Raw genomic sequence first — 26,639 nt, 5'->3', positions numbered from 1 at the left:
AGTTATGTGATATTTTAATTTTTTTTATTTTTTTATTATTATTTTTTGCGCAACTCCTCTCTCTAACCTTAACATTTTGGGCAATAAGCTGAGCTATATACCACCCCAAGTTCCAGATGATCTCATGACCGCAGAAGAGACTGCTGCTGAAAGTTGGTGCCGGCTTTATTTTTTAAGAATAAGCACCTAGTCCTCATGACTGACAATGTGATACTGTGTTGTCGGGGATGTTGCTTTTGTTTCAAACATTGCAAGCTTTGGATGGGATGGATTGTTTCAGGAGGTGGCAGAGGGACGTCTCTAGATTTGTTTGGCAGGGCAGGAAGCCTCGAGTAAAATTTAAGATATTGACGGATGCCAAAGAAGGAGGTGGACTTGCCCTGCCAGACCCCTAAACTTTGTTGTGAACCATCTGCTTTTTGCTGGCTGAGAGAATGGTTGCTTCTTGAAAGCACTGAAGTGTTGAATAATGGCAGATGAAGTTGATGGACTATATGGAATTGGCGGAAATGACTGGCAAGATCCAAGACCGGGGAGAAGAGTCGGGGGAAGAAGACTGGAAAAAGTTTAAAGACTATTTATAGAAATATGGTAAAATTAATGAATGTTAGAAGAATGTTGGAATGAAGTTATATGGCTTTAGTAGAAATGTTATAAGGAATTAAGTATAAATAGATTAATAGAAAATTAAAGGAAAAAATAAGGCTAGAATGTGTTAAGATAATTATGGGATAAAAAACAGAGGAAGATGGAAAGGAATTGCTGAAACAATTAATAGAAGTGGAATACAAAAAGGGAGGTGTGAGGAGGTCGTTGGATATAAGCGAATGAAAGATAAGATATTGAAAATGTTTGAGGTGTTTTTAAATTGTTTTTGTTTTGTTTTGTATGTAGTGTTTTTGTATTGTATTTGTATTGTTCTTTTTTTTCTTTTTTTGTTTGTAGTGTTGTGTTGAAACTGTTCGAAAAGTAATAAATATCATTTAAAAAAAAAAAAAAGACAATGTGATACTATGCTTATTCGTCCAGAAATAAGTCGCACTGTATTAACCATTGCTTAGTTTAATGTAAGCGAGCACTGGATTTCAGCCAGAAAAAAATAATTTTAATGTGTGTGACAATTTTGTTTAAGGACCAGGAATTAGAAGTCCCATGTGGTCGTCTCTTTTTGTCCTAGGCTTGCAAAGAGGAGGCCCACATGCGAAAACCACGAGACCTAAGCCTTGGGGATTCAAGGAAAATTCAGTTGTACCCATTTGTTTCTATCCTCTCATTGCCTCAAAGTCCAAATCAAAACTGTTTATTTTTGCTATTACAGCAACAGGAGATAATAAGACAGCCTCAACATCATAATTAGCAATGCAAACAGTTTAAAACAATCAACCAGTAACACTTGAACATACAGTACCTTCAGAATTATAATGTTGTCAATTCACGGTGTTAGCGCTAATATGATTTGCCATGCACACAAATATTACAACATATTATTGTCTAATAGATGCAGGGCTCAAATTATGAGGAGCAGAGCAAAGTAGGGGGCACTTAATAACATCCCCAAGTCCCACTCTGACTCCCTGCCCCTGCTATTTTAGCCAAATCCAAGGTCTTCTGAAATCCATCGTCAAAAAGGAGCCATCCCCACCATGGCTTGGCCCAGCCGCCAGGATTTTGAGGAATGAAAGGATAAGTTAATTAGAACAATGCAAAGGAAAAGCAAGATTTCCGGTTCAATTTTGAACTGGCAATCACTGCCGTAATTATGAATTTTAAAGTAAAATGCATTGCTTGCACAGCCAGTAACGATAATTTCCCTCTCGAAAGGTGCACTTTCTGATACTTTGCCATTGCTACTGAAAAAGGAGTTGCTTCATTCGCAATACACTTTCTGGTGACTTCCATCAGGAAATTTCACATTTCGGCATATGAGCTTCATTAACAGCAATAAGAAAAATTCTGTATTGGGAGACCTCTGAATTGTATCAACTATATTTCAGCATTTGTGGAAAATTACAGAGATTAATTCTAGATCCTCCTCAACCCGGGACATCAATTTTCAGCTGTCTCATGAAGGTGCTACTGAAATTACGCACATTAAATGTATATTATGTAGGCACTATCATGGTATAAAGCACAGCTATTGTTATTAATCTCAGGGCTGTGGAATCGAGCCCCACATTGGGCAAAAGATTCCTGCACTGCAGGGAGTTGGACTAGATGATCCCCGGGATCCCTTCTAACTCTAAAATTCTGTGATTTATATCCCACCTTTCTACAGAAGAGCTCACTGTTCCCCTTTCCCATTTAGCCTCACAACAACTTGAATAAAGGCAAAGGGACCCCTGACCATTAGGTCCAGTCGTGGACAACTCTGGGGTTGCGGTGCTCATCTCGCTTTATTGGCCGAGGGAGCCGCGTACAGCTTCCGGGTCATGTGGCCAGCATGACTAAGCCGCTTTTGGTGAACCAGAGCAGCGCATGGAAACGCTGTTTACCTTCCCGCCGGAGTGGTACCTATTGATCTACTTGCACTTTGACGTGCTTTCAAACTGCTAGGTTGGCAGGAGCAGGGACCGAGCAACGGGAGCTCACCCCGTTGCAGGGATTTGAACCGCTGACCTTCTGATCAGCAAGTCCTAGGCTCTGTGGTTTAACCCACCCGCGTCCCTAACTTTGTGAATAGGTTAGGACAAAAAACAGTAACTGGCTCAAGTTTACAAAGTGAGAGCTTCATGGCCGAGAAGGGATTTGAACCTGATACTCCCCAGTTTTTGTTTGAAACACAAACCACTAAACCATACAGAAGGCGTAACTGTCCCAGCAGATATGAAACTTTATTTGAAAATGGCAGTGATGGTTATGGAGACTCAAGCTGGTATCCTGTTCTTCTGTGGTCCTCCATGGAGCTCATTCTCATATCACTTCTGCGGCAAATCCTCCATTACCGTGGGCTGGACTAGTTGACGTTTTGAGGTATCTTCCAGCTCTGTAATTCTAAGTTAAGTTCTCATTTTGCATGTTCTTGACTTAAGAATGCAGAAAATATATGAGCTGCTTGTTGGACCCAACTGAAAACTGTTTTTAACTTTTATTCCAAATGCCCATCCTATCCTCAAGGAACTCTGCTTGCTTTTTTTAAAAAAGAACCCAGTAAAAGCTATCAAATCTCTCCTTTCTGGATGTAACTTCAGTGGGCAGTTTTAGCAGAACAGCTCTAAGATCATTTCCCCTGCAGCAGCTATAAAACGTTTATAGTCTTCAAAAAGCTACACTAAGAACCTGCTGTTGGAATTCTTCCTCATTAATTGAGCTAAACAAGCCCCTGAAAAGCCTTTGGTAAGAGACACTATATTGCATTAATTAATCATTTAATTTTCTTCTGAAAAAAATATTTCTTCCATTCCCACAGGCAATCCCAGTTCTTCAAAGGCTATGACTGCAGTTCACTGGGGCAGCTACAAAACAAGATGTAGGGTTGCACACAGGGGCAGCTGGAGCCTATTTATTAGAATCATATATTCTAGCAAAATCACTTTTGCCTATATACTGTATATAAAAAAATAAAATGCACCCCAATTTGGGTCCATGTTGAAGAATGCAGCTTTAAAAAATGGGGAAACAAATGCTTTATTTACTTTAGATTTCCATTCTATTGCAATGGCTTATTGTAAATTATGAACAGAACTGCCAAATGATTAAAGAAATCTGAACTGATTAATAAAATGTGTTTAGTTTATAAATCAGTTCATTAATTGATTAACATTGCAGCTCATGCACACTTTCCTGAGATAAAGCCCCCCTGAATATACTGGGAAGTATTTTTCATGTAAATATAGAACTGAACTGTGATCTCCTATCATTTACCTATAATATTAAAAGGTTGTTTTCAAAAGGAAGCTTTCATTTTTGAATGATATGTGCATATAGGTAAAGGTAAAGGTACCCCTGCCCGTACGGGCCAGTCGTGTCCGACTCTAGGGTTGTGCGCTCATCTCACTTAAGAGGCCGGGAGCCAGCGCTGTCTGGAGACACTTCCGGGTCACGTGGCCAGCGTGACGAAGCTGCTCTGGCGAGCCAGCACCAGCGCAGCACACGGAAACGCCGTTTACCTTCCCGCTATAAAGCGGTACCTATTTATCTACTTGCACTTAAGAGTGCTTTCGAACTGCTAGGTGGGCAGGAGCTGGGACCGAAAGACGGGAGCTCACCCCGCCGCGGGGATTCGAACCCCTGACCATACGTTCGGCAAGCCTTGGCACTGAGGTTTTACCCGCAGCGCCACCCGCGTCCCAATATGTGCATATGTCACAGCAAACATCGCCTTAAAAGAGAGAGGCGTCCCCTCCTATCCTTGCACAGAAGAGAATGCCTCTTCCAGCAACAGTCCAATACGTTTTGCAGCCTGAAGCAGAGCTAATACAGAATGTGGCAGCTCAAACGCTCACACAATCTTGCTTGTTCAACCTACCAAACAACCAGAAGGCAGGACTTATGCTGATCTGTGAATGAATGCATGGAAGGAGTCTGTAAAATGTGTGAAGAGCGTCTGAAGAGAATGAATCTGAAATATACTTGGAGTCGAGAGTGGATTTCATGCTCTTTATTCAGCTCATAGTGGTGAGGAGAATGGAAGTTCCCCCAGAATGTCTGCTTTATATACATTATTTACACAATGAGTCCCACGTGATTGGCTAATTCCGGGATTCACCTGTAGGCCAATCAGGTTGCGGATTCACTTCCACCTGGAGCTGGATTGGGTGGCTCCTGTGGACCAATCAGACTGCTGCATTCTGGACCCTGTTGTTGAATCCTATTGTTCTAGGACCAATCAGACTGCTGCCTTTTGGATCCTATTCAACTCAGTACATAACACAATCCTAACAGCCCTTCAACTACATATGATATTAGCCAGTTATTTGATTTCATTGATAACTTGGCTGACCTCAGCAGCCTTGTTTATCGTGCTGATACTCAGACATACCAGCCATACAATAAAGACTGGATAAAGGAAAAGACCTATGTCTTTCTCCGCAGACAAGCTCAGCAAGCAAGCAAATAGACACACAGTGGTTAAGGGGGTTTTGACAACAGGTGTGTACAGCGTTCTGTAGTGAAAGTTTTGTATTGTAGTCCTCCTGTTCATTCTTGTTAGCCTGTACCTGAGACCAAATCTGTTAGAATTCCAAGGGACTTTCTCAGTTTAAAACTCAAAGAAGAAAGGATATGCCTTCCTCAGGTCTTTTAGTTTAATTGTCTTTGCTTGGATTGTTCCTCGCTCCTGGGATCGTTCAATTCTGCTTTACCAAAGTCGCTGTATGTACCCCTCTTTGGGGTTTCCCCCAATGTTATTTCTTGGAGGCAGTCAGGGTGAAGAATAAAATAAATACTCTTTAGATAATAATAAAAAATGCTGACTGGGGCAGAATAACATCATCCTATTTTGCTCTTGGGAGAAAAGCAATGACAAACCTAGACAGCATCTTAAAAAGTATAGACATCACCTTGCCAACAAAGGTCCGTATAGTAAAAGCTATGGTTTTCCCAGTAGTGATATATGGAAGTGAAAGCTCGACCATAAAGAAGGCTGATCGCCAAAGAATTGATGCTTTTGAATTATGGTTCTGGAGGAGACTCTTGAGAGTCCCGTGGACTGCAAGAAGATCAAACTTCTCCATTCTTAAGGAAATCAGCCCTGAGTGCTCACGGGAAGGACAGATCGTGAAGCTGAGGCTCCAATACTTTGGCCACCTCATGAGAAGAGAAGACTCCCTGGAAAAGACCCTGATGTTGGGAAAGATGGAGGGCACAAGGAGAAGGGGACGACAGAGGACGAGATGGTTGGATAGTGTTCTCGAAGTTACCAGCATGCGGGAGGCAGTGGAAGACAGAAGTGCCTGGCATGCTTTGTTCCATGGGGTCACGAAGAGTCGGACATGACTAAACGACTAAACAACAACAACAACATTATGCTACTGTTGAAAGAACTGCACCAGCTGCCGATTAGCTACTGGGCTAGGTTCATGGTGATATTATTGGTGTACAGAGCCCTAAATAGCTTGGTACCAGGATACCTGAAGGATCCTCTCTCGCCCTACATACCGAACCAATCACTATGCTCTGCAGTAGAGGGAACCAGCAGATGCCATCATATCAGAAGGCCCTTCTGCAAGGTGTCAGTATCAGGCCTTTAGTGTGGTGCCACCTACACTCTGGAACTCCCTCCCATTAGGTATCCAACAAGCTAATTCATAAGAAATGATTCATTAATGAATGAATATTTGCAATTGGAATCAATTCATTGTTTCAAATGAACTTACAAAACAGATTCCCCCCCCCCCCAAAGCACTGGAAAATTTTCTGCTGCTGACCTCAAACAGCTCAACTAATACCCCAATCAGTTCAAACTAATTTTTTATTTATTTGTTTTGTTAATCTGCTGTCGCTAGTTGTTTTTACAGATGATTGCTGTTATTTTATTTCAAAAAATGTTGTTGTTAGCTGCCTTGTGACACTCATGAGAAGGGGGGGTTAAATTTTTGAAATGTTTTATTAAAAAAAACTGAAGATCATAAATGGAAAGCCTTTTGATTTGCACTCATTTTTTGTTCTTAGACAACAAAATTCCCCTGGGAGTACAACACTGGTAGAAAACTGAACAGCATTTAATCTCCCACTCTTGTCCACTGCTTCGAAGTCATCAAGTGGTTCCCCCATTATTTCCTAACACTTGAACATAAAGGTCAAGTCCTTCTGAGGCAGTCAGTTTTAATTTTGCATTCCTATTTACTTTGAAGCAAGTTGTGTTGATTCCAAACACACTCCCTTTCAAGCGCTTAGGATTGCTTCACATTTCAAGAATTGGCCAGGTCACTAGCAGCAAACTTTCAAATTATAATGAGAATTATCATAAGAATAGAATGATAGGATCACCGTCAAGAGACTTTTCCAATATCAATATTTGACTACAGGTTTGCCAAAATATAAATGCTTTGAAAATCAGGAGCAGGGCAAGCGATCAGTAATTGGCAAAGGCTTATCATAAATCAAAACAAGAACACGTCTCTCTTGTACAAAGCAATAATCCAATCTAGTTTTTTCAAGTGAAGACTAGGAGCCCAAAGGCCAGGCAGTTTATTCAAATAAAGGAACTGGATTATTACCTCATAAAACAGCACAGCACACTGATGATTACCTTTCTGCTACAAGCCTTGTCAAAATAATATCACCAGTAAATGCTAAAAACATAACCAGCAGCAGAGAATAAGACAGTGCTGATGCAGGGAAGGAGACACAGGGGTGTTGTTGTTTTTTTGTCACTTTCCAGGTAAAATGAAAACTAAGCCCGTCACTTTTGTGGAAATAAATTCCATTAAATCTAATGAGACTTCCTTCCAGGCAAACATTATTTGGAGGGAACACTTAGCATCAGGCTCAAGAACCAGATACAGACTTGTAGATCTCCTCTTTGGAGGAAAATTCCTATTGCAGAAAATAAGTCGCTGAACAGCACATTTCCATGGGTTCTTCCACTGAAGAAGAGAAAGAATCTTCAGACTCACATCGTCCATCCTCAAATCTTGTGACCACCTAATCTCTGGCACCCTTTGAGAGATGCCTCTTGCCCCAAAGCCCTCAGCATCCTGCCTCACCACAATCTCAAGGCAACAACAGGCTTAACAGTATAGCCAGTATGTGTACAAGGCAAGAGCAATGCTGCTTTAAATGTAGGCAGACCCCTCAAAAGGAAGCTGGACTGGGCAGCATTGTATGTAGAACTCCTGCGCACAGCTACTAAGAGCGCTGATGGACTCTGCCTTTAGAGCTCCAGTGCTCTGTCCAAGGTACTGAAATTCTGCCTGAATTTCCAGCTTTCCTAAATCAACCATCTACTTGATGTCTACTTAAGATACCTCGTCAGCGTGTCACACCTGTGCTCAGAGATGTGCACTGCTTGCCAATCTGCTACTGGGCCAAGTTCAAGGTGTTACTATTAGCATATAAAGTCCTTAACAACTTAGTTCCAAGTTTAGCTACAAAATCTGCTTACTCCACATGTGCCCACTCAACCGCTTCGATCGGCAGAACTGGCACTATTACAGGTACCACATAATACCCGTTCTGCATTTGTAAGAACTTGATTGTTTAGTGTGGTGCCACCGATGTATTGGAACTCCCTGCCTATTGAGATCAAGCAGGAGCCTTCACTGTACTCTTCGACGCCTGCTAAAAGCATTCTTGTTTAGAAAAACCTACACAGATGCTTAGAAAGTTGAGGTCTTTTTAATATGTTTTAGTATTCTAACTTTTGTAGGTTTTAAAGTACTGTTGAAAACATTTTCTTGATTTTATTGTTTTATCTCTTTGTAAACCACTTTAAGGCATGTTGTTTTTTTCAATCAAGCGGTATGTAAATTTTATTAAGCAAATTAAGCAAAATAAATAAACTCCCTTCATTCTTCACCATTACCCACATTGCCTGGGGCTGATGGGAGTTGAAGTCCGACAATATCTGGAGGACCACAAGTTAGCTACCCTTGACCTAGACAGAAAGAAGGTGCTCCCCACAGGCCAAGTACACAGTGGTTCCTCCGTGGAATGTGGCCCAGACATTTACTATAATGCTTGATATACAAAGGGCTCTTTCTGTTCTTCTGTATTCCTTGATACATCCCACAAAGCTGACCTTTATAAGGGCCTTCTGGCAGTTCCCTCATTGCAAGATGTGAAGTTATAGGGAACCAGGAAGAGGGCCTTCTCAGTAGTCATGCCCAGCCTGTGGAATGCCCTCTCATCAGATGTCAAGGAGATAAACAATTTTCTGACTTTTAGAAGACATCTGAAGGTTGACCTGTATAGGGATTTTTTTTTTAATTTGATGTTTTACTGTGTTTTCATTTGTTGGAAACCACTCAGCATGGCTTGGGTAACCCAGATGGGTGAAATAATAATAATAATAATAATAATAATAATAATAATACCTTGCTTTGCAAACCCAGTCATCTTACTCACTCTCCATTTGCTATACACAGGACGTTCAATGACAGTTCAGACTCAAGTTTATGATATCACCTGGTTCCCAAACATATACATAATTGTGCCCACTTGGGTTTGTTTATTTATTTCCAGGGTGGGGGGAAGCTACTTTATTCCTTCATCAAAAGTTTTATTTCAGAATGAGGAACCAGACATATAGCTCTAACTGCTGAACTGCTCTCATGGGTAGGAAGTTCTTCCTAAAGGTTTTACCTGCACTCCCAATTTTGAAGAAATGCTTTTCATCCTGTTCTGGATGGGGAAGGTGTACAACTGATCCCCCTCTTTCTTCCTCTCTTATTGTTGTTGCTATGAATTGCCAACAAATCACAGCAACACCTGAGGTCCTATACTTAACTTTTCATGGTGTTTGATTGTCTTTGCATATTGTTTTATGCATTGTTGTTTGATGATGTTAACCATGTTGTGCTTCCTCTTGGAAGGAAAGCGAGATACGAATAAGCACTGAAACAAACAAATGTTTAGGGAGTCTGGCTAAGACAGGCATAGGCAAACTCAGCCCTCCAGATGTTTTGGGACTACAACTCCCATGATCCCTAGTGGTCAGGGATGATGGGAATTGTAGTCCCAAAACATCTAGAAGGCTGAGTTTGCCTATGCCTGGGCTAAGACATGTCTGCCACCTTGAAAGCAGAGCAACTGGAGAACTGAGGAAACAGCCTTAACCAGGGTTTCACATCCCGATATTCTTACAGACAACCATTATTGCTTAGTTTATTCAAGACTAGATTGCTCAGATGATCATTTAACTAACTGTGCTAAAGGAAACAAACTGTAGCTAAACATTTTGTCTACCTAAGGCCTAATACATTATTAACACATTGCTGGCAATGGCATTTTCTTTAAAAAAAATTAACACATGTCGTACATGCTGCAGCAAAAAGTGCAATCCCCAGGAACTACTCCTATGCAAACCCCATCAAATCAATGGAGATTGAGCCAGAGCGTTGTAATATTTTAATACTCCATTGTGAATCCTAACAATTTCAATGAAGGTTGTGCAGGAGCTACTGTGACTGGATTGCATTCAAATTAGCACCTCTAAAGAAATATAGCATTTCAGAATAAATTGGCAGTTTGTATTTTTGAATACTCCCCTATATTACATGATCTGAATCTATTTTAAAGAACATTTCAAAAATCAGTTATTTTTCCAGCTGGCTCACTGCACTTTTGGAGAGAATTTCATTCCGAAAGTTTGGAATTTTGGGTCCTTAACACACAGACAATGCGCACTTGCGACATCTCAGTTTGGGGATTCAGAATAATTCCTTGGCAATCATTTGGCTAAAAAGTTTTTTAAAAAAACTTTTGAAAAAGTTAAGTAGAATACTAATGCATCTTGCATGAATACGTCAAAGTATATTTAAAGCAGGTTACTTGATATATCCTCCTTTAAAATTCTGCATACTTTCCCATATATTTGTTTAGGAATTGCAAGCAAAAATTAGAATAGCTTTTCAAGACCAAAGGGCACAATCCACTAAAGTAATCCTGCTTAATTGTGTAATCCTACACATCCGCTGTGTTCCCCTGAGTTCAATAGTTTATTCCTATATAACTGGGCATACCACTGCAGAATCCTAAGCACACCTAGTATGGAGTAAATCCCATTGGATACAGTGGATCTAACTTTCATGGAATCATGCACCGGATTGGACATTCAATCCCATTCAATCCAATGGAACAATTCAATGTGTTTAAATATCTCTCTTTCAAATCAAACCGATTTTAAAGTGCATACCTTTGGCTGAATACTGCTCATGCTGTGTTATGTTATGAAGAATTATACAAAAGATAAACACAGAAAAAGTGCATTAATAATAATGGTAACTCCAACCTTACAAAATGCAATCAAATCTACATGAGTATTAGCATGAATGTTAGAAAATAAAATAAGCTACATGCAGACCTTTCATTTCCAAAAAATTAAATGGGATCTTACAAAGGCAGTCCTATGTATCTTTCCAAGCAAGACATTACAACAAACACTGTAATAAGACACAAAAAGAAGTTCAGTGACAGCATTTGCTTTACTGTAATGACTCTGGAATCTGTTCAGCTAGGCAAGAACTTTGTTATTAAAAATATATCAACTTCTATTCTAGATACACTAAAAACTCCAACTATTTTTGGCTCTTTAAAATTCCAGTCCTAAACTTGCTATTCATAAAGTTCTTTGAATTTCAAGGGAATTAATTTCTTCATAACTGTGCTTGGCATCACAAACGTAACAATTTTCTATGTACATTCAGGATCTACATAAAGATTTTTAAACACAGTCGCGGGCTTGTTTTGTAAAAAAATATGTGATGAAACTTGTTATTCTAACAGCTAGTGGCACAACTGAACAATCTCATATTTCAAAAAAAGTTCATCAACTATTTATGCTAAGTGAAAATGACCCACACTAGCCTATCATAACTCTCTGAACCAGTAATGAAGGAAAGAAATGGAGTAATTCAAGGCCTAGTTGACAAGATACTTGTGTATTTGTTGGTTCAAAATTAGGAATAAACTATTCCTCTCCTGTGTCATAAAGTTAAAGACTGTTTTAAGAGAAAATTACTTTGTATCTAACTGCATAACTAAAATCACACTGAATCTGATCTTCAGTCATTGTTAAACTACTTAACCCAATAAATTCAAACTCAAGCAAATAAATTGTGGGGCTTTTTCTACCAGTTATCTCAATCAACAGAACAGAACCAACTTTCCTCATCCTGAGTGATCAGCCCATATTTCATTTCCTGCCACCATCAAACCATTTTACAGAATCCACTACAATTTGCTCCTGAAGTATACAATTTGCTAATTTCACAAGCGTCTTTTGAAAGTTATACTGTATGCCCAAAACTGTTTCCAGGCACTAAAACAAATTGCCATCTTTCTAGCTGCATGTCTTCAAGCAAAGACTGGTGCCTTCAAGCTGAACATCGTGGGTTTTCCCTGTTGTCACCAATTGAAGGGAAACGTGCTAGGTAAAGGAGGAATTGCTGAAAACAAATGCTGTTGCTTTAAGAAAACGCAAAACACTATTTTACATCAATATTTAAACTATTTCATTTCACAGCGGATATAGGAACATATATCAGAGGGGATCCCTTTTAAAAGTTATCATTTGCAATGTATTATAAAGGTGAAAGAAAGGAAAGCTTATACCCTCAAACCAGTTTTTTTGAATAAAAACAACCGTCTAGCTTGATCCTAAAAGCATAAAGTCAATGAGAACTTTTATTCTGCAAATGTATGCCATTTTAAAAAAACTTAGAATCTTCCCCCCGCCCCCGCCCACTCATCCCCATCTTCCAACCTTACTATACATACAAAATTCAAATACCGTATTATCCTATATGTATAAAGACAAAACACTGTGGTGGCTTCTTTAAGAAAGGCTGCTATTTCCCAAACCAGTGATGGACGAATTTTAATATACCGCCGCTTTAAAACAAAACAAAAAACAAAAAAGCCCAAGCGACTTTTAATAATCTTCTAAGTTTGAACACCGAAAACTTCTGAGTTTTTTTCTGTATCCCAAGATGGTTTTCTTTCCTGAAGCTCAAGCCGAGAAAGCAGACAAAAGAAGCCGATTTGATTGAACAGTGCCAAGTCTTGCCTTTTTCCCCCTTTCTTCAGCTTGCTTGCTTGCTTGCAGCATGGCAACCTTCCCAAGCAGTCTTGGCAGAGCTCCAGCCTGTGCCAGGCTGTTGGAAGTCCTTGTTTCCAATAGATGCCCTTTGCAAGTCAATTAATAAACGTATATATATATATATATATATATATACACACACACACACACACACACACACGTATACACATATAAACGTGTGTATGTGTGTGTATAGATGTATATGTATACATATACATATATTTGCTTTCATATATTTGCTTTTGTATATATTCTTAGCCAAAATTGTTGGTTAGAAACCAAATCCTGGCACCAGCATCGCTTCATCCTGCCAAATCGCCTTACAGCCTTCATGGTTTAGTACACTGTGCACAATGGTAACAAAAACATTTTACTCAGTAGTCCTGGAGAACTGGATGCAATGCGCACCATTCGGCGATAAGAAATGTGTTCTCTATAAACGTCTGGAGGCAATACATAAAGATGCCAAGCTTCTTTCGAAGGAGGTTCTACCCATAACATTAAGAAGCATGGAATACTGTATTAATATCAGGCTGACTGGTGATAATGGGGAAAGCTCCACTATGGAAACAGACCTAAATCATGGCTGAAACTGAAATTATAATCAATTTGTTCTCAGAGAAAATACAAGATATGTTAATTTTGCCTCCCCTCCTTGTGTCTCATCTTGTCAGATATCTTGTCAGGTGGAACCACAGGCAATGGGTGGTCAGACCGTAAGATACAGTAAAGGTAAAAGGTAAAGGGGCCCCTGACCATTAGGTCCAGTCGTGACCGACTCTGGGGTTGCGGCGCTCATCTCATTTTATTGGCTGAGGGAGCTGCCGTACAGCTTCCGGGTCATGTGGCCAGCATGACTAAGCCGCTTCTGGCAAATAAGAGCAGCGCACGGAAACGCCGTTTACCTTCCCGCCGGAGCAGTACCTCTTTATCTACTTGCACTTTGATGTGCTTTTGAACTGCTAGGTGGGCAGGAGCAGGGACCGAGCAATGGGAGCTCACTCCGTCGCAGGGATTCGAACCGCCAACCTTCTGATCGGCAAGACCTAGGCTCTGTGGTTTAACCCACAGTGCCACCCGCGTCCCTTCCGTAAGATACAAAAGGCATTGAATTGGGACCAGTTCATAAAAAGTGCTTCCCTCTCCTACAAATGCCTGGTGACACTATGCTGGCATTAAAAAGGAACTCTTAAAGGGATCTTGCTGTCCATTTGCAAACATTTGTTCTTCTTCTTTTACAATAAAATCAGTATCAGGCACACCTAATTATTATCCACCCCAAACCACAGTTAAAACCGATGTTACAGTTAAAACACACTCCTACAGAAGGCAGTGATGGCCACTAACTTGGATAGCTTTAAAAGGGGATTTGACAAATTCATGGAGGAGAGGGCTATCAATGCCCACTAACCATCATGGCTATGCCCTGCCTCCATTCACGGAGGAGAGGGCTATCAATGCCCACTAACCATCATGGCTATGCCCTGCCTCCATTCACGGAGGAGAGGGCTATCAGTGTCCACTAACCATCATGGCTATGCCCTGCCTCCATTCACGGAGGAGAGGGCTATCAGTGCCCACTAATCATCATGGCTATGCCCTGCCTCCATTCATGAAGGAGAGGGCTATCCATGCCCACTAACCATCATGGCTATGCCCTGCCTCCATTCACGGAGGAGAGGGCTATCAATGCCCACTAACCATCATGGCTATGCCCTGCCTCCATTCACGGAGGAGAGGGATATCAGTGTCCACTAACCATCATGGCTATGCCCTGCCTCCATTCATGGAGGAGAGGGCTATCAATGCCCACTAATCATCATGGCTATGCCCTGCCTCCATTCACGGAGGAAAGGGCTATCAATGCCCACTAACCATCATGGCTATGCCCTGCCTCCATTCACGAAGGAGAGGACTATCAATGCCCACTAACCATCATGGCTATGCCCTGCCTCCATTCACGGAGGAGAGGGCTATCAATGCCCACTAACCATCATGGCTATGCCCTGCCTCCATTCACGAAGGAGAGAGCTATCCATGCCCACTAACCATCATGGCTATGCCCTGCCTCCATTCATGGAGGAGAGGGCTATCAATGCCCACTAACCATCATGGCTATGCCCTGCCTCATGCTTCTGAATGCCAGTTGCTGGAAACTGCAGAAGGGGAGAGTTGCTCTTGTGCTTGAATCCTGCTTGAAGGTTTCCCACAGGCATCTGTTTGGCCACTGTCATGTCGTGTCACCGCCCTTACAGAAGCCATGCTGGCTGTGCTTCAGCGAAGCTTGTCCTTCTATATGCTTGGTTATTTTATCTTCAGCAATACCACCCACCAGTTTTCCTGGAACAGACATTAAGTTAGGTAAAGGTAAAGGGACCCCTGACCATTAGGTCCAGTCGTAACCGACTCTGGGGTTGCGACGCTCATCTCGCTTTATTGGCTGAGGGAGCCGGCGTACAGCTTCCAGGTCATGTGGCCAGCATGACTAAGCCGCTTCTGGCAAACCAGAGCAGCGCACGGAAACGCCGTTTACCTTCCCACTGAAGTGGTATCTATTTATCTACTTGCACTTTGACATGCTTTCAAACCGCTAGTTTGGCAGGAGCAGGGATCGAGCAACGGGAGCTCACCCCGTCGTGGGGATTCGAACCGCGACCTTCTGATTGGCAAGTCCTAGGCTCTGAGAGACAATATTTAACCCCGGGGAAGCACAAAGGACAATTCCCAAGGGGAGAAGAAGCCATGCTACTAAAATGCATAACTCCAATTCCCACCACACAAGGGTAGATGAGAAGGACACTGTGGCTGATGGCGTCAGAGGCCACCAAAAAGACAAGACGCATTAGCAGGGTCATCTTCTTCTCTCCTTCTCTCAGTACAGATAATCAGGTATTGACTTGTATGTGGCTAATTGTATGTACCGTACTTTTCTGTGTATAAGACGAGGGTGTTTTTTTACTGAAATATTATGTTAAAAATTGGGTCTCGTTTTATATACGGATAGTGCACTAGGGGGACGTGGTTTTGGTTGCTGCCACGATGCGGAGATTGCCAGCGTTTATTTGGTGTGTTATTGGTGGCTGCGGTGGCTGTTTGTTTGTTTGTTTGTTTGTTTGTTTGACTGATTTACTGTATTTCTATACCACCCTTCAGAAGAAGAAGAATACCCCACCTATCTGAATGGGTTGTCCCGGCCACTCTGGGCATCTTCCAACACATATTAAGAAGAGTTTGGATTTGATATCCCGCCTTTCACTCCCTTTAAGGAGTCTCAAAGCGGCTAACATTCTCCTTTCCCTTCCTCCCCCACAACAAACACTCTGTGAGGTGAGTGGGGCTAGGAGACTTCAGAGAAGTGGGACTGGCCCAAGGTCACCCAGCAGCTGCATGAGGAGGAGCGGAGACACGAACCCGGTTCACCAGATTACGAGACTACCACTCTTAACCACTACACCACACTGGCTCTCATATTAAAACATAATAAAATGTTAAAAACTTCCCAATACAGGACTGCCTTCAGGTGTCTTCTAAAAGTTGTATAGTTATTTATCTCCTTGACATCTGATGGTTGGGCGTTCCACAGGGAGGGCTCCACACTACCGAGAAGGCCCTCTGCCTGGTTCCCTGTAACTTCACTTCTTGCAGTGAGGGAACCAGCAGAAGACCCTCGAAGCTGGACCTCAGTGTTCAGGCTGAATGATGGCAGTGGAGATGCTCCGAATTAGCCATAGGTCTGGGATAAATGTATATGTAACAAAGGCGCCAGGCAAACGTCCCTGGGGAGAGTGTTCCACCAGCGGAGAACCAACACAGAAAAGGCCCGTCCTCGTACTGTCGCCCTCCAGACCTTAGGACTGCATTCCAAATGTCCACACCTCTACAGATGTAGCAAGGAAAGAGAGATACTTGAAACTGCAGATTTGTATTGAAGACCTACTTCCGTTTGTCATATATGCTAGCCTTTGAAAATACAGAATAGGGTTTAAGGCTCTTTAATCACAGCCCCAGGGATGCGGGTGGCGCTGTGGGTTAAACCACAGAGCCTAGGACTTGCTGATCAGAAGGTCGGCGGTTCAAATCCCTGCGACGGGGTGAGCTCCCATTGCTCGGTCCCTGCTCCTGCCAACCTAGCAGTTCGAAAGCATGTCAAAGTGCAAGTAGATAAATAGGTACTGCTCCGGCGGGAAGGTAAACGGCGTTTCCATGCGCTGCTCTGGTTTGCCAGAAGAGGCTTAGTAATGCTGGCCACATGACCCAGAAGCTGTACGCCAGCTCCCTCGGCCAATAAAGCGAGATGAGCGCTGCAACCCCAGAGTCGGCCACGACTCGACCTAATGGTCAGGGGTCCCTTTACCTTTTAATCACAGCCCCACTGTCTTACCTATAGGGACACAGGAAGCTGTGTTATACCAAGTCAGACTAGCAGTACGCCTAGTTCAGTAGTGTACACTGATTTGACAATGGCTCTCCAGGGTTTCAGATAGGGAGTCTTTTACACTCCTAGCTGGTGATGCTGCAAAGGAGATACTCTACAACTGAGCTATAGACCTTGCCCAATAAAAGCAGGTATTAAAAACCAGGGTTTGTTGTTAGCCTCCTGCAGCATTAACGCTTGTATGTATTCCAAATGTTTGTATTCCAAAACATGCACTGAAGGCAAAAACCATTAAAGACTGCAAAACTTTATGCCTGAAGGGTAGGTAAGAATTTACATTTCAGCCTGAAGTGGTGGTAAAGCTTCTGACGGCTAATTTTAAAATCTGCTCAACCTCAGCAGGCTTAGAAATTATTAGCAGACTTTGAAATGTCGAAACCGTACATGCGCACACGGCAGGGTACTAGTCCCCTTGAATTCAGCGGGACTTTCACCAAGTAAAGATGCTTAGGGGGTCACTGGGACAATGTACATTTGGCTACCTATCAGCACAAACTTAGTCAATGTTCTTCATTTGTGTGGAAACTAGCTGCAGACCTTGCACAACTCGCAGGTGAGTTGAGCTTGTTTTTGTTTTGACGAAGTCAAGCCACCTCAGCCCTTGGGAAACTTCTGATACCATAGCATGGGAAACCGCAGAGGAGGAGGAACAGAGCAGATCAACCGCAAAGAGGAAATATCACTTTCAAAGCCGGAAAAAGAGAAATGAGCCTGGAAATGAGCTGCCTAAATAGCCAGAGCTGGTTGATCCACAGTACTAGGCTCAGTTAATATAAGTATCTTTTATTATTATTCATTAGCAGCTCTGCATACCAAAGGAGTGACTCAGGTCTGTGAAGTGGCAGCACTTTCTATTCACAGCAGCAGACATCAGGTCCATACTGATAACCGCAAGTGAACAGAGTTTCTTCATCCCTGGGGTACGGGAGAAGCGGAGACTCTCGAGGGAGAATCTGAATAAAAAGAAGGAAGCAAACCCAGTAACCGCTGTGGACAAGGCATATTATAATGTTATCTCTGGCACAGCTATTTTGTTATTGATAACCTCAGAAAAGCTTTTAGTATGGTTTGTTAAGCCGTATCAGGAATTCATCCCTCAATTGCAGTACATGAAACGCTGTCCTTTAAAAAATGTAAACACAACCTTTGGGAAATTGGAGATAACAGATCCTTTTAAGAGATTCTCCCTCTTTGGCGTACATAACCATTTTATTCATGGATAAACATTTTCCACAGGTTTCTGAAAGGCTGGTCTTGCTGCCACTGTTAATAAACTACAGAAGCTATAGGACTGCACCTTCGTCCCCAGGACAGGACCAGATTTTCAGCAGTAAGGGAATTTACACCAGTGTTGCTGCATAGGCTTCCTTGCTCAGCAATGAAGCAGAACACTTTGATAAACCACAATTTCTCAGCTTAATCTGCCTCACAGGGAAGTTGTGAGAAAAATGAAGTAATACTCTGTAAAAAAAATCTTGACACAGAGTGCAGGAAAGATTTCAAAATTATTAATCTCTGCTCCATAGACCCCATGATGTTTTGATAAAGTGTCCAGAAGCAGAAGAGGCTAGGGCCAGGTCTTCTGTATCTTTAATTGGCCCACAGAAGAGGGAATTCCGGAAGGTGCAGTTTTCCTAACCCTTCCAAAACTCCCTCTTCTAAATGCAATCCTCCATCTTCCTCTAATCCCAGATACTATTTGAAGAACCGATCAGTTGCTGTATTTTATTCGAGGGCCTTCCCAAGCCTTGACAGCCAGGCACTGAAGAACGCCCTCGCGTCAAGTTATTTTGTTCCATAATCTGGAATAAATTCTCAGAGCAACACACCAGCATCATTCTCCGAATAAAGATCTTCTCCATTTTCTTGTGGTCAGGTTCATGAATATGCAATCTGCTGAATACGTCTCTTTTACGCCTTCTTTGCAATCAAGGGATTGCCAGTTGGGTAAACGTGTCCACCCCTCAAGTGATGCTGTTCCCCAGCAACCTGACTTTTATTGCCAGGGGGGACCCTTCTGGTGAGATACTTCGGCTTACAAGCCCATCTGAATCCTTCCGGGGTGGGGATCCAGCTTTGCACAATAAAGCTTCAGGCCCATGCACACCGCAGTGTGAGAGGAATGTTAAGCAGCTTTTGAAGAACTCCAGGGATTGGGGGGGGGGCGGCTTTCAGGTGAAAGTGTTGGCTAATGAATATTGTGTGTGGTACTTAGGAGGTGATAAGACAGTGTTGGGCTTTGAGGACTCCCAGGAGCTGTGTTTCTCTGACAGCCGGTCAGGTCATCTGAAATGCATACATATTGGATACCGTTCATCTACCAAAGATTATTTGCACGCTTTTGACATATTGCTTCTTTTCCAGAAGTCACATGAAGAATTTCCACCTATCAGTTGCTTTATCCCTGCATCATTTCACCTGAAGTATAAACACACACAAAACTAACACATCCCTGATTCTGGTTGTTGTTGCTATAAATTTCAGTGGAGAATACATTGTAGGGTACAGGCACAGTTCTTTTTTTCCTTTTCCTTTTTAAAAAATAGGGGGAGGGAACACTTCTATAAACTTCTATCATGCTATCTCATACTCGCCTTTCCTGAGGGGATGCAGGTAGCACTGTGGTCTAAACCACCAAACCGCTTGGGCTTGCCGATTATAAAGTCGGCAGTTCAAATCCCCGTGACAGGGTGAGCTCCCGTTGCTCGGTCCCTGCTCCTGCCAACCTAGCAGTTCGAAACCATACCAGTGCAAGTAAATAAATAGGTACCGCTGCGGCATGAAAGCAAACGGTGTTTCTGTGCGCTCTGACACTTGTCATGGTGTTCCATGCTCCAGAAGTGGTTTAGTTATGCTGGCCACATGACCCAGAAAGCTGTCTGGAGACAAACGCCAGCTCCTTCGGTCTGTAAGCAGATATAAGCACTGCACCCATAGCCAAATTCAACTGGACTTAACCATCCAGGGGTCCTGTACTTTTACCTCACCTTTGCTCACCTTTTCTCTAAACTAAAAAGTCGCACACGCTGCAACCTTTCCGCATAGCAGAGTCGCTCCATCCACTTGATCATTTGGGTGGTCCTTTTCTGAACCTTTTTCAACTATACAATATCCTTTTTGAGGTGAGGCGGCCAGAACTTTACTTGTTGTTGTCCGACTCTTCGTTACCCCATGGACCAGAGCACACCAGGCACTCCTGTCTTCCACCAGGTGGGTCCCTGACTGGATCCAGCAGAGCTATTCTTACCCTTCTGGAGCCAATATGTGAACTGAAACACAGATAGCTTTTGAAATTTACATGTCTTTGCAGTTTGCAATGCAGTTCTTTAGCCATGACCCCATGGACCAGAGCACGCCAGGCACTTCTGTCTTCCACTGCCTCCTGCAGTTTGGTCAAACTCATGCTGGTAACTTCGAGAACACTATCCAACCATCTCATCCTCTGTCGTCCCCTTCTCCTTGTGCCCTCCATCTTTCCCAACATCAGGGTCTTTTCCAGGGAGTCTTCTCTTCTCATGAGGTGGCCAAAGTCTTGGAGCCTCAGCTTCACGATCTGTCCTTCCAGTGAGCACTCAGGGCTGATTTCCTTCAGAATGGAGAGGTTTGATCTTCTTGCAGTCCATGATGGGACCAGTGGCCATGATCTCCGTTTTTTGATGTTGAGCTTCAGACCATATTTTGCGCTCTCCTCTTTCACCCTCAATAAAAGGTTCTTTAATTCCTCCTCACTTTCTGTCATCAAGGTTGTGTCATCTGCATATCTGAGGTTGTTGATATTTCTTCCGGCAATCTTAATTCCGGCTAGGGATTCATCCAGCCCAGCCTTTCGCATGATGAATTTTGCATATAGGTTAAATAAGCAGGGAGACAATATACAGCCTTGTCGTACTCCTTTCCCAATTTAGAACCAATCAGTTGTTCCATATCCAGTTCTAACTGTAGCTTCTTGTCCCACATAAGAGATTTCTCAGGAGACAGATGAGGTGATCAAGGACTCCAATTTCTTTAAGAACTTGCCATCGTTTGCTGTGGTCGACGGGTTCCTTCACCCTGGCATGTATCACTTTACACTTATTTGCAAAGAACCGCATATGCCATTTTACCACCCATTCACTCATTTTGAAGAGCTCCCTTCATGTTTCAATGACCCCAAACAACGTAACACCCTTCTGCAAACCTGGGCCACCCCTCCGCTGCCTTCCCAACTCCAAGAGAACATTTTATGCAATGTGTTTTTTTAGGTACTTTTCATAAGAGCTCGTCTTCTTTTTGCAAATAAAGGGGGAGGAAAGCAGATATTTTACTGCAACGACATGTTTATTTTATGTATTATGGCATTATGGTAACATACAGTTTTTAGATGCATTTTAGATGTATTTTAGCTGTAAGCCACCTTGAGTTCTTCAGTGAAAAAAGCAGGGTATGTATAAATATTTTTCCCCAACGGTCAGTTGCAACCCTTAACTTTCCAAAGCCAGAGGTGTGCAAGGAAGTATAATTGAAAAACCGCCTTATGCAGGCTGTGAGTGAGATGGAATGCCCTTTATTGGTGCAAAGCCTGGGGATAGCTCAATCACTAGAGCAGGAGACTCTCAGTCTCAGGGTCGTGGGTTCGAGCCCCACGTGGGGAAAACAGATCCCTGCATTGCAAGCGGGTTGGACTAGATGACCCCCGGGGTCCCTTCCAACTCCACGTGAAAACCATTGCTCCAGTTGCGAAACAGCCGCCTCTGCTGCTCCTTAGAAACAGCCAACCTAATGCAACCTACGCACCGCCTAAGATTGCGGAGCATGCGCACTGGCGCTTGGCTTCTCCCTCGGAGAGAGGCGGGCCAAGAGCCGCGCATGCTCCCTCCGAACACCACCGCGCGAGGTCCCCGCCCCACCACCTTAGGGCGCAGGCGCCGAGCGCAGCCGGGGAGAGCTCGCGCATGCGCCACAGTCTTGAGAATAACGTCTCCCTCACGAGCTGCGCTCTCTCTCTCTCACTCGAGGCGCATGCGCGGCCTAGTCCTTCGCTCTGACTCGAGGCGCCCGGCTCCCCTCAGGAGGCCGCTTTTTAGTCTCATCTCTCTCTCTCTCTCTCTCTCTCTCTCTCTCCCCGCTCACTTACCCAGGAGGCGCACAAGGCTCCGGCTCCGGCCGGGCAGGACCTCTCGTTCCCCGGCTGCCTTGAGGGCAGAAGAGGCGGCTTCTCCCATGGCTGCGAAAGCGAGGAAGAGTCTGCGGAGGCCGACGGAAATCATCGCCCCTCCCCCCACCCACCCCATAAACTGGGGCAAAAGGGACGGAGAGGCGGCGGCCGTCAGGTGGCGCGCGCATGCGCCGGGACGGAACCCCTGTCGCGAGGCTCGGGGTGGGGGGGGTGGGAGGGCACGTGGTCAGCGGCTGGGCGCGAGCGATGGGGAGTCACGTGCCCCCGGAGAGGAAAGGTGCAGTTGCGCACGCGCGGGCGGGAACTTGCCTTGCATAATATTGGGGGTGTTTTTTAACGCCTATGGGGGGGGCGGAGGTCGGGCAATGGATCAAATTACGTTGCAAACCTCCCCGCGGTGGTCAATGCAATTGATGGTCATAAAATTAATTATCAATAATAATGCTTGTTGTTTAATGTTAATTCGATATTAATTTATGATGTCTGCTGCATCAGAGGCTAAGGCCCGAATTAATGGATTCAAGTTGCAAGGAGGGAGATTCTGACCAAACCTTGCCCAAGCAGGTGTGATGGCAAGGGGCGGAACTGAGTTATCTGTCACACAATTGGTTAGTTAAGTATTTTTATTTATTTACCTGATTTGGGAGGCAGCTCCCCGCTACACCCATGTGTGATGGTAAAAAGGTAAAGGTACCCCTGCCCGTACGGGCCAGTCTTGACAGACTCTAGGGTTGTGCGCCCATCTCACTCAAGAGGCCGGGGGCCAGCGCTGTCCGGAGACACTTCCGGGTCACGTGGCCAGCGTGACATCGCTGCTCTGGCGAGCCAGAGCCGCACACGGAAACGCCGTTTACCTTCCCGCTGGTAAGCGGTCCCTATTTATCTACTTGCACCCGGGGGTGCTTTCGAACTGCTAGGTTGGCAGGCGCTGGGACCGAACAACGGGAGCGCACCCCGCCGCGGGGATTCGAACCGCCGACCTTTCGATCGGCAAGCCCTAGGCGCTGAGGCTTTTACCCACAGCGCCACCCGCGTCCCATGTGTGATGGTAGTAAACGGTTAAAAAGATAAAGGATCCCTGGACGGTTAAGTCCAGTCAGAGGTGACTACAGTCATACCTTGGGTTGAGTGTGTTTGAGTTGCGCTCCGCAGCAACCTGGAAGTAACAGAGCGTGTTATTTCCAGGTTTCGCCGCAGACGCTCAAAATGACATCATGCGCAGAAGCAGCAAAACGCAACCCGCAGGCGCGCCGTCGCGGCTTACGTTGCGTTCAGGATGCGAACAGGGCTTTGGAACGGATCCCATTCGCATCCCAAGGTACCACTGTATGAGGTTGCGGCGCTTGTCTCGCTTTCAGGCTGAGGGAGCCGGCGTTTGTCCACAGACATCTTTCTGGGTCACGTGGCCAGCAGGACTAAACCTGCTTCTGGTGCAACCGAACACCATGATGGAAGCCAGAGCGCACAGAAACGCCATTTACCTTCCCGCTGCAACGGTACCTATTTATCTACTTGCACTGGCGTGCTTTCGAACTGCTAGGTTGGCAGGAGCTGGGACAGAGCAACGGGAGCTCACCCCATTGTGCAGGTTCGAACTGCCGACCTTTTGATCAGCAAGCCCAAAGGCTCTGTGGTTTAGACCACAGTGCCACCCACATAGTAGATGATGCGCTAAATGGGTGCCTGACTCTTGGGAATGGACTGCCTGAGAACATTTTTGTCAGGGGTCGACTTTTCCCCCAAAGAAGGTTTCGTACCTCAGTGACATGAGAGGCAGAAACGCAAAGGGCACAGCTCACCCTAGCATGGCAATGAAGTGATGGGAAGTGCTGTGGTATTTCTGCTTATTGTGCAGCTGATAAAAAAAGGCAGTGAAAATCAGGAAAGATAAGACATCAGGAAGAACTTTCTGGTGGTATGAGCTCTTCAACAGTGGAATGAATCCCATAAGAGGAGGTGGACTCCTGTTCCATGGAGGTTTTCAAGTAGAGGTTGGATGGCCATTGTCATGTATCATCTCGTTGAATCATAGAATCATAGAGTTGGAAGAGACCACAAGGGCCATCGAGTCCAACCCCCTGCCAAGCAGGAAACACCATCAGAGCACTCCTGACATATGGTTGTCAAGCCTCTGCTTAAAGACCTCCAAAGACGGAGACTCCACCACACTCCTTGGCAGCAAATTCCACTGTCGAACAGCTCTTACTGTCAGGAAGTTCTTCCTAATGTTTAGGTGGAATCTTCTTTCTTGTCGTTTGGATCCATTGCTCCGTGTCCGCTTCTCTGGAGCAGCAGAAAACAACCTTTCTCCCTCCTCTATGTGACATCCTTTTATATATTTGAACATGGCTATCATATCACCCCTTAACCTCCTCTTCTCCAGGCTAAACATGCCCAGCTCCCTTAGCCGTTCCTCATAAGGCATCATTTCCAGGCCTTTGACCATTTTGGTTGCCCTCCTCTGGACACGTTCCAGTTTGTCAGTGTCCTTCTTGAACTGTGGTGCCCAGAACTGGACACAGTACTCCAGGTGAGGTCTGACCAGAGCAGAATACAGTGGCACTATTACTTCCCTTGATCTAGATGCTATACTCCTATTGATGCAGCCCAGAATTGCATTGGCTTTTTTAGCTGCCGCGTCACACTGTTGGCTCATGTCAAGTTTGTGGTCAACCAAGACTCCTAGATCCTTTTCACATGTACTGCTCTCAAGCCAGGTGTCACCCATTGAGCTTCCTGCATTGCAAGGGGTTGGACTAGATGACCATGGGGTCCCTTCGAGCTCTGCAGTTCTATTATTCTATTGACTTACAGCATTTATACCCTACCCTTTTCGGCCAAAAACACCATTCAAGTCTGCTTACAGAAAACATGTCCATAGAGGGCTAATAATAATAATAATAATAATACATGGCACATGAGGGGGAAAAGGAATGGAAGGGAGGAGGAAGGGGAACTACATAAGGCACACAGGTTCCTGAAGTTATAGGCAGTTTCAGTGATGGTTCTGGCTGCCTTCCCCTTGAAAAATAAGCCCCTGTCCTGAAGTACTCTTCGGCTTCCAAACACCCAAAACCCGGAAGTAAATGCTCCGGTTTTCAAACATTTTTCGGAAGCAGCTTCCACTTGAGTGCAGGAAGCTCCTGCAACCAATCGAAGCTGCGCCTTGGCTGTCAAACATTTCGGAAGGCGAATGGGCAACCCAGGTTGGACTATACATGCTCAGACCGCCGTGGCTGCCAAATCCTGCACCAGATGAAGTTCCTAAACAGTCTTGGGGGGCAGCACCATGAATAATGCATTGCAGTGCTCTATAACATAAGTTACCAGAGCATGGACATCAGTTAAGCTGTCCCCGTCCAGATAGGGGCGCAGCTGAGCCATCAGCAGAAGCTGATGGAAGGCACTCTGCACCACTGGTGCCCCGAGCAGGACTGGAGAATCTATGCCCCCTCCAATAGTTGCTGACTCTCGGCTCCCATCACCCCTAACTGGGCCATGCTGGCTGGGGCTGATGCTTATTTATTGATGCTTATTAATGTGATAAAATGTAAACCACTGTGTGTCTGTCTTCGCTAGAAGAGTGGTGCACAAGCACCCTAAACAAACCTTGGGGATCTCCTCTTAACTACAATAACAGCTGGTTTTATTTATTAATAAATAAATAAAGGATCTTAAAGACACAACAAAGTCTTCTGGTACCAGAAAGCATGGGTAGGCAAACTTAAGGCCTTCTAAATCTGGCCTGCGGATAGTCTGGGAATCAGCATGTTTTTACATGAGTAGAATGTTTGCTTTTATTTAAAATGCATCTCTGGGTTATTTGTGGGGCATAGGAATTTGTTCATATATTTTTTTTTTCAAAATACAGTGGTGCCTCGCAAGACGAAATTAATTCGTTCCGCAAGTTTTTTCTTCTTGCGAGTTTTTCGTCTTGCGAAGCACGGTTTCCCATAGGAATGCATTGAAAATCAATTAATGTGTTCCTAGGGAAACCGCTTGCCAGGCTGGCGGTGCGGAGAAGGGCTTTTCTCCCCACCGCAAGCCTTCAGCACAGGTCCCGGGTTTGCGTGGGAGGAGGGTTTTTCCTCCCCACCGCCAACATTCAGAACAGCATTCTGAATGTTGGCGGTGGGAAGGAAAACCCTTCTCCCACCCCAAGTCTTCAGGACAGCCATCCGAAGGCTGGCGCGGGGAGAAGGTCTCTCCGCCCCCCCCCCCCACGCCAGGCTTCGGTGCATCCTTCAGAGGCTGCTGCCATAGTCACGCGTCAATTCTCCAGCTGGGAGAGGGTCGCGGGGCTATGGCTTCTTTAGCCCCGCGCGCGCTCTCCCGGCTGGAGAGGTGAT

The 26,639-nt window shown here is 44.4% G+C and overlaps 1 protein-coding gene across 3 annotated transcripts in view; it reads right to left on the bottom strand.

The window, feature by feature from the left end:
• The window catches only part of MSRA (methionine sulfoxide reductase A), a 197,712-nt gene extending 175,217 nt beyond the window's left edge, over positions 1-22,495 (bottom strand). The window contains exon 1 of one of the 3 annotated variants that reach the window (XM_028725205.2): positions 22,249-22,495. In XM_028725205.2, coding sequence (XP_028581038.2) covers positions 22,249-22,405 — 157 coding nt within the window. In that variant the 5' untranslated portion in view covers positions 22,406-22,495. The remainder of the gene's footprint in view (positions 1-22,248) is intronic. The other 2 variants (XM_028725204.2, XM_028725202.2) reach the window with 2 other exon arrangements.
• Between the last annotated feature and the right edge of the window lie 4,144 nt (positions 22,496-26,639).

The sequence above is a fragment of the Podarcis muralis genome, chromosome 3 (assembly GCF_964188315.1).
Source record: "Podarcis muralis chromosome 3, rPodMur119.hap1.1, whole genome shotgun sequence".
Taxonomy (NCBI): Eukaryota; Metazoa; Chordata; class Lepidosauria; order Squamata; family Lacertidae; genus Podarcis; species Podarcis muralis.
The sequence above is the reverse complement of the archived record's forward strand: the minus strand, read 5'-3'. Positions and strand labels throughout refer to the sequence as shown.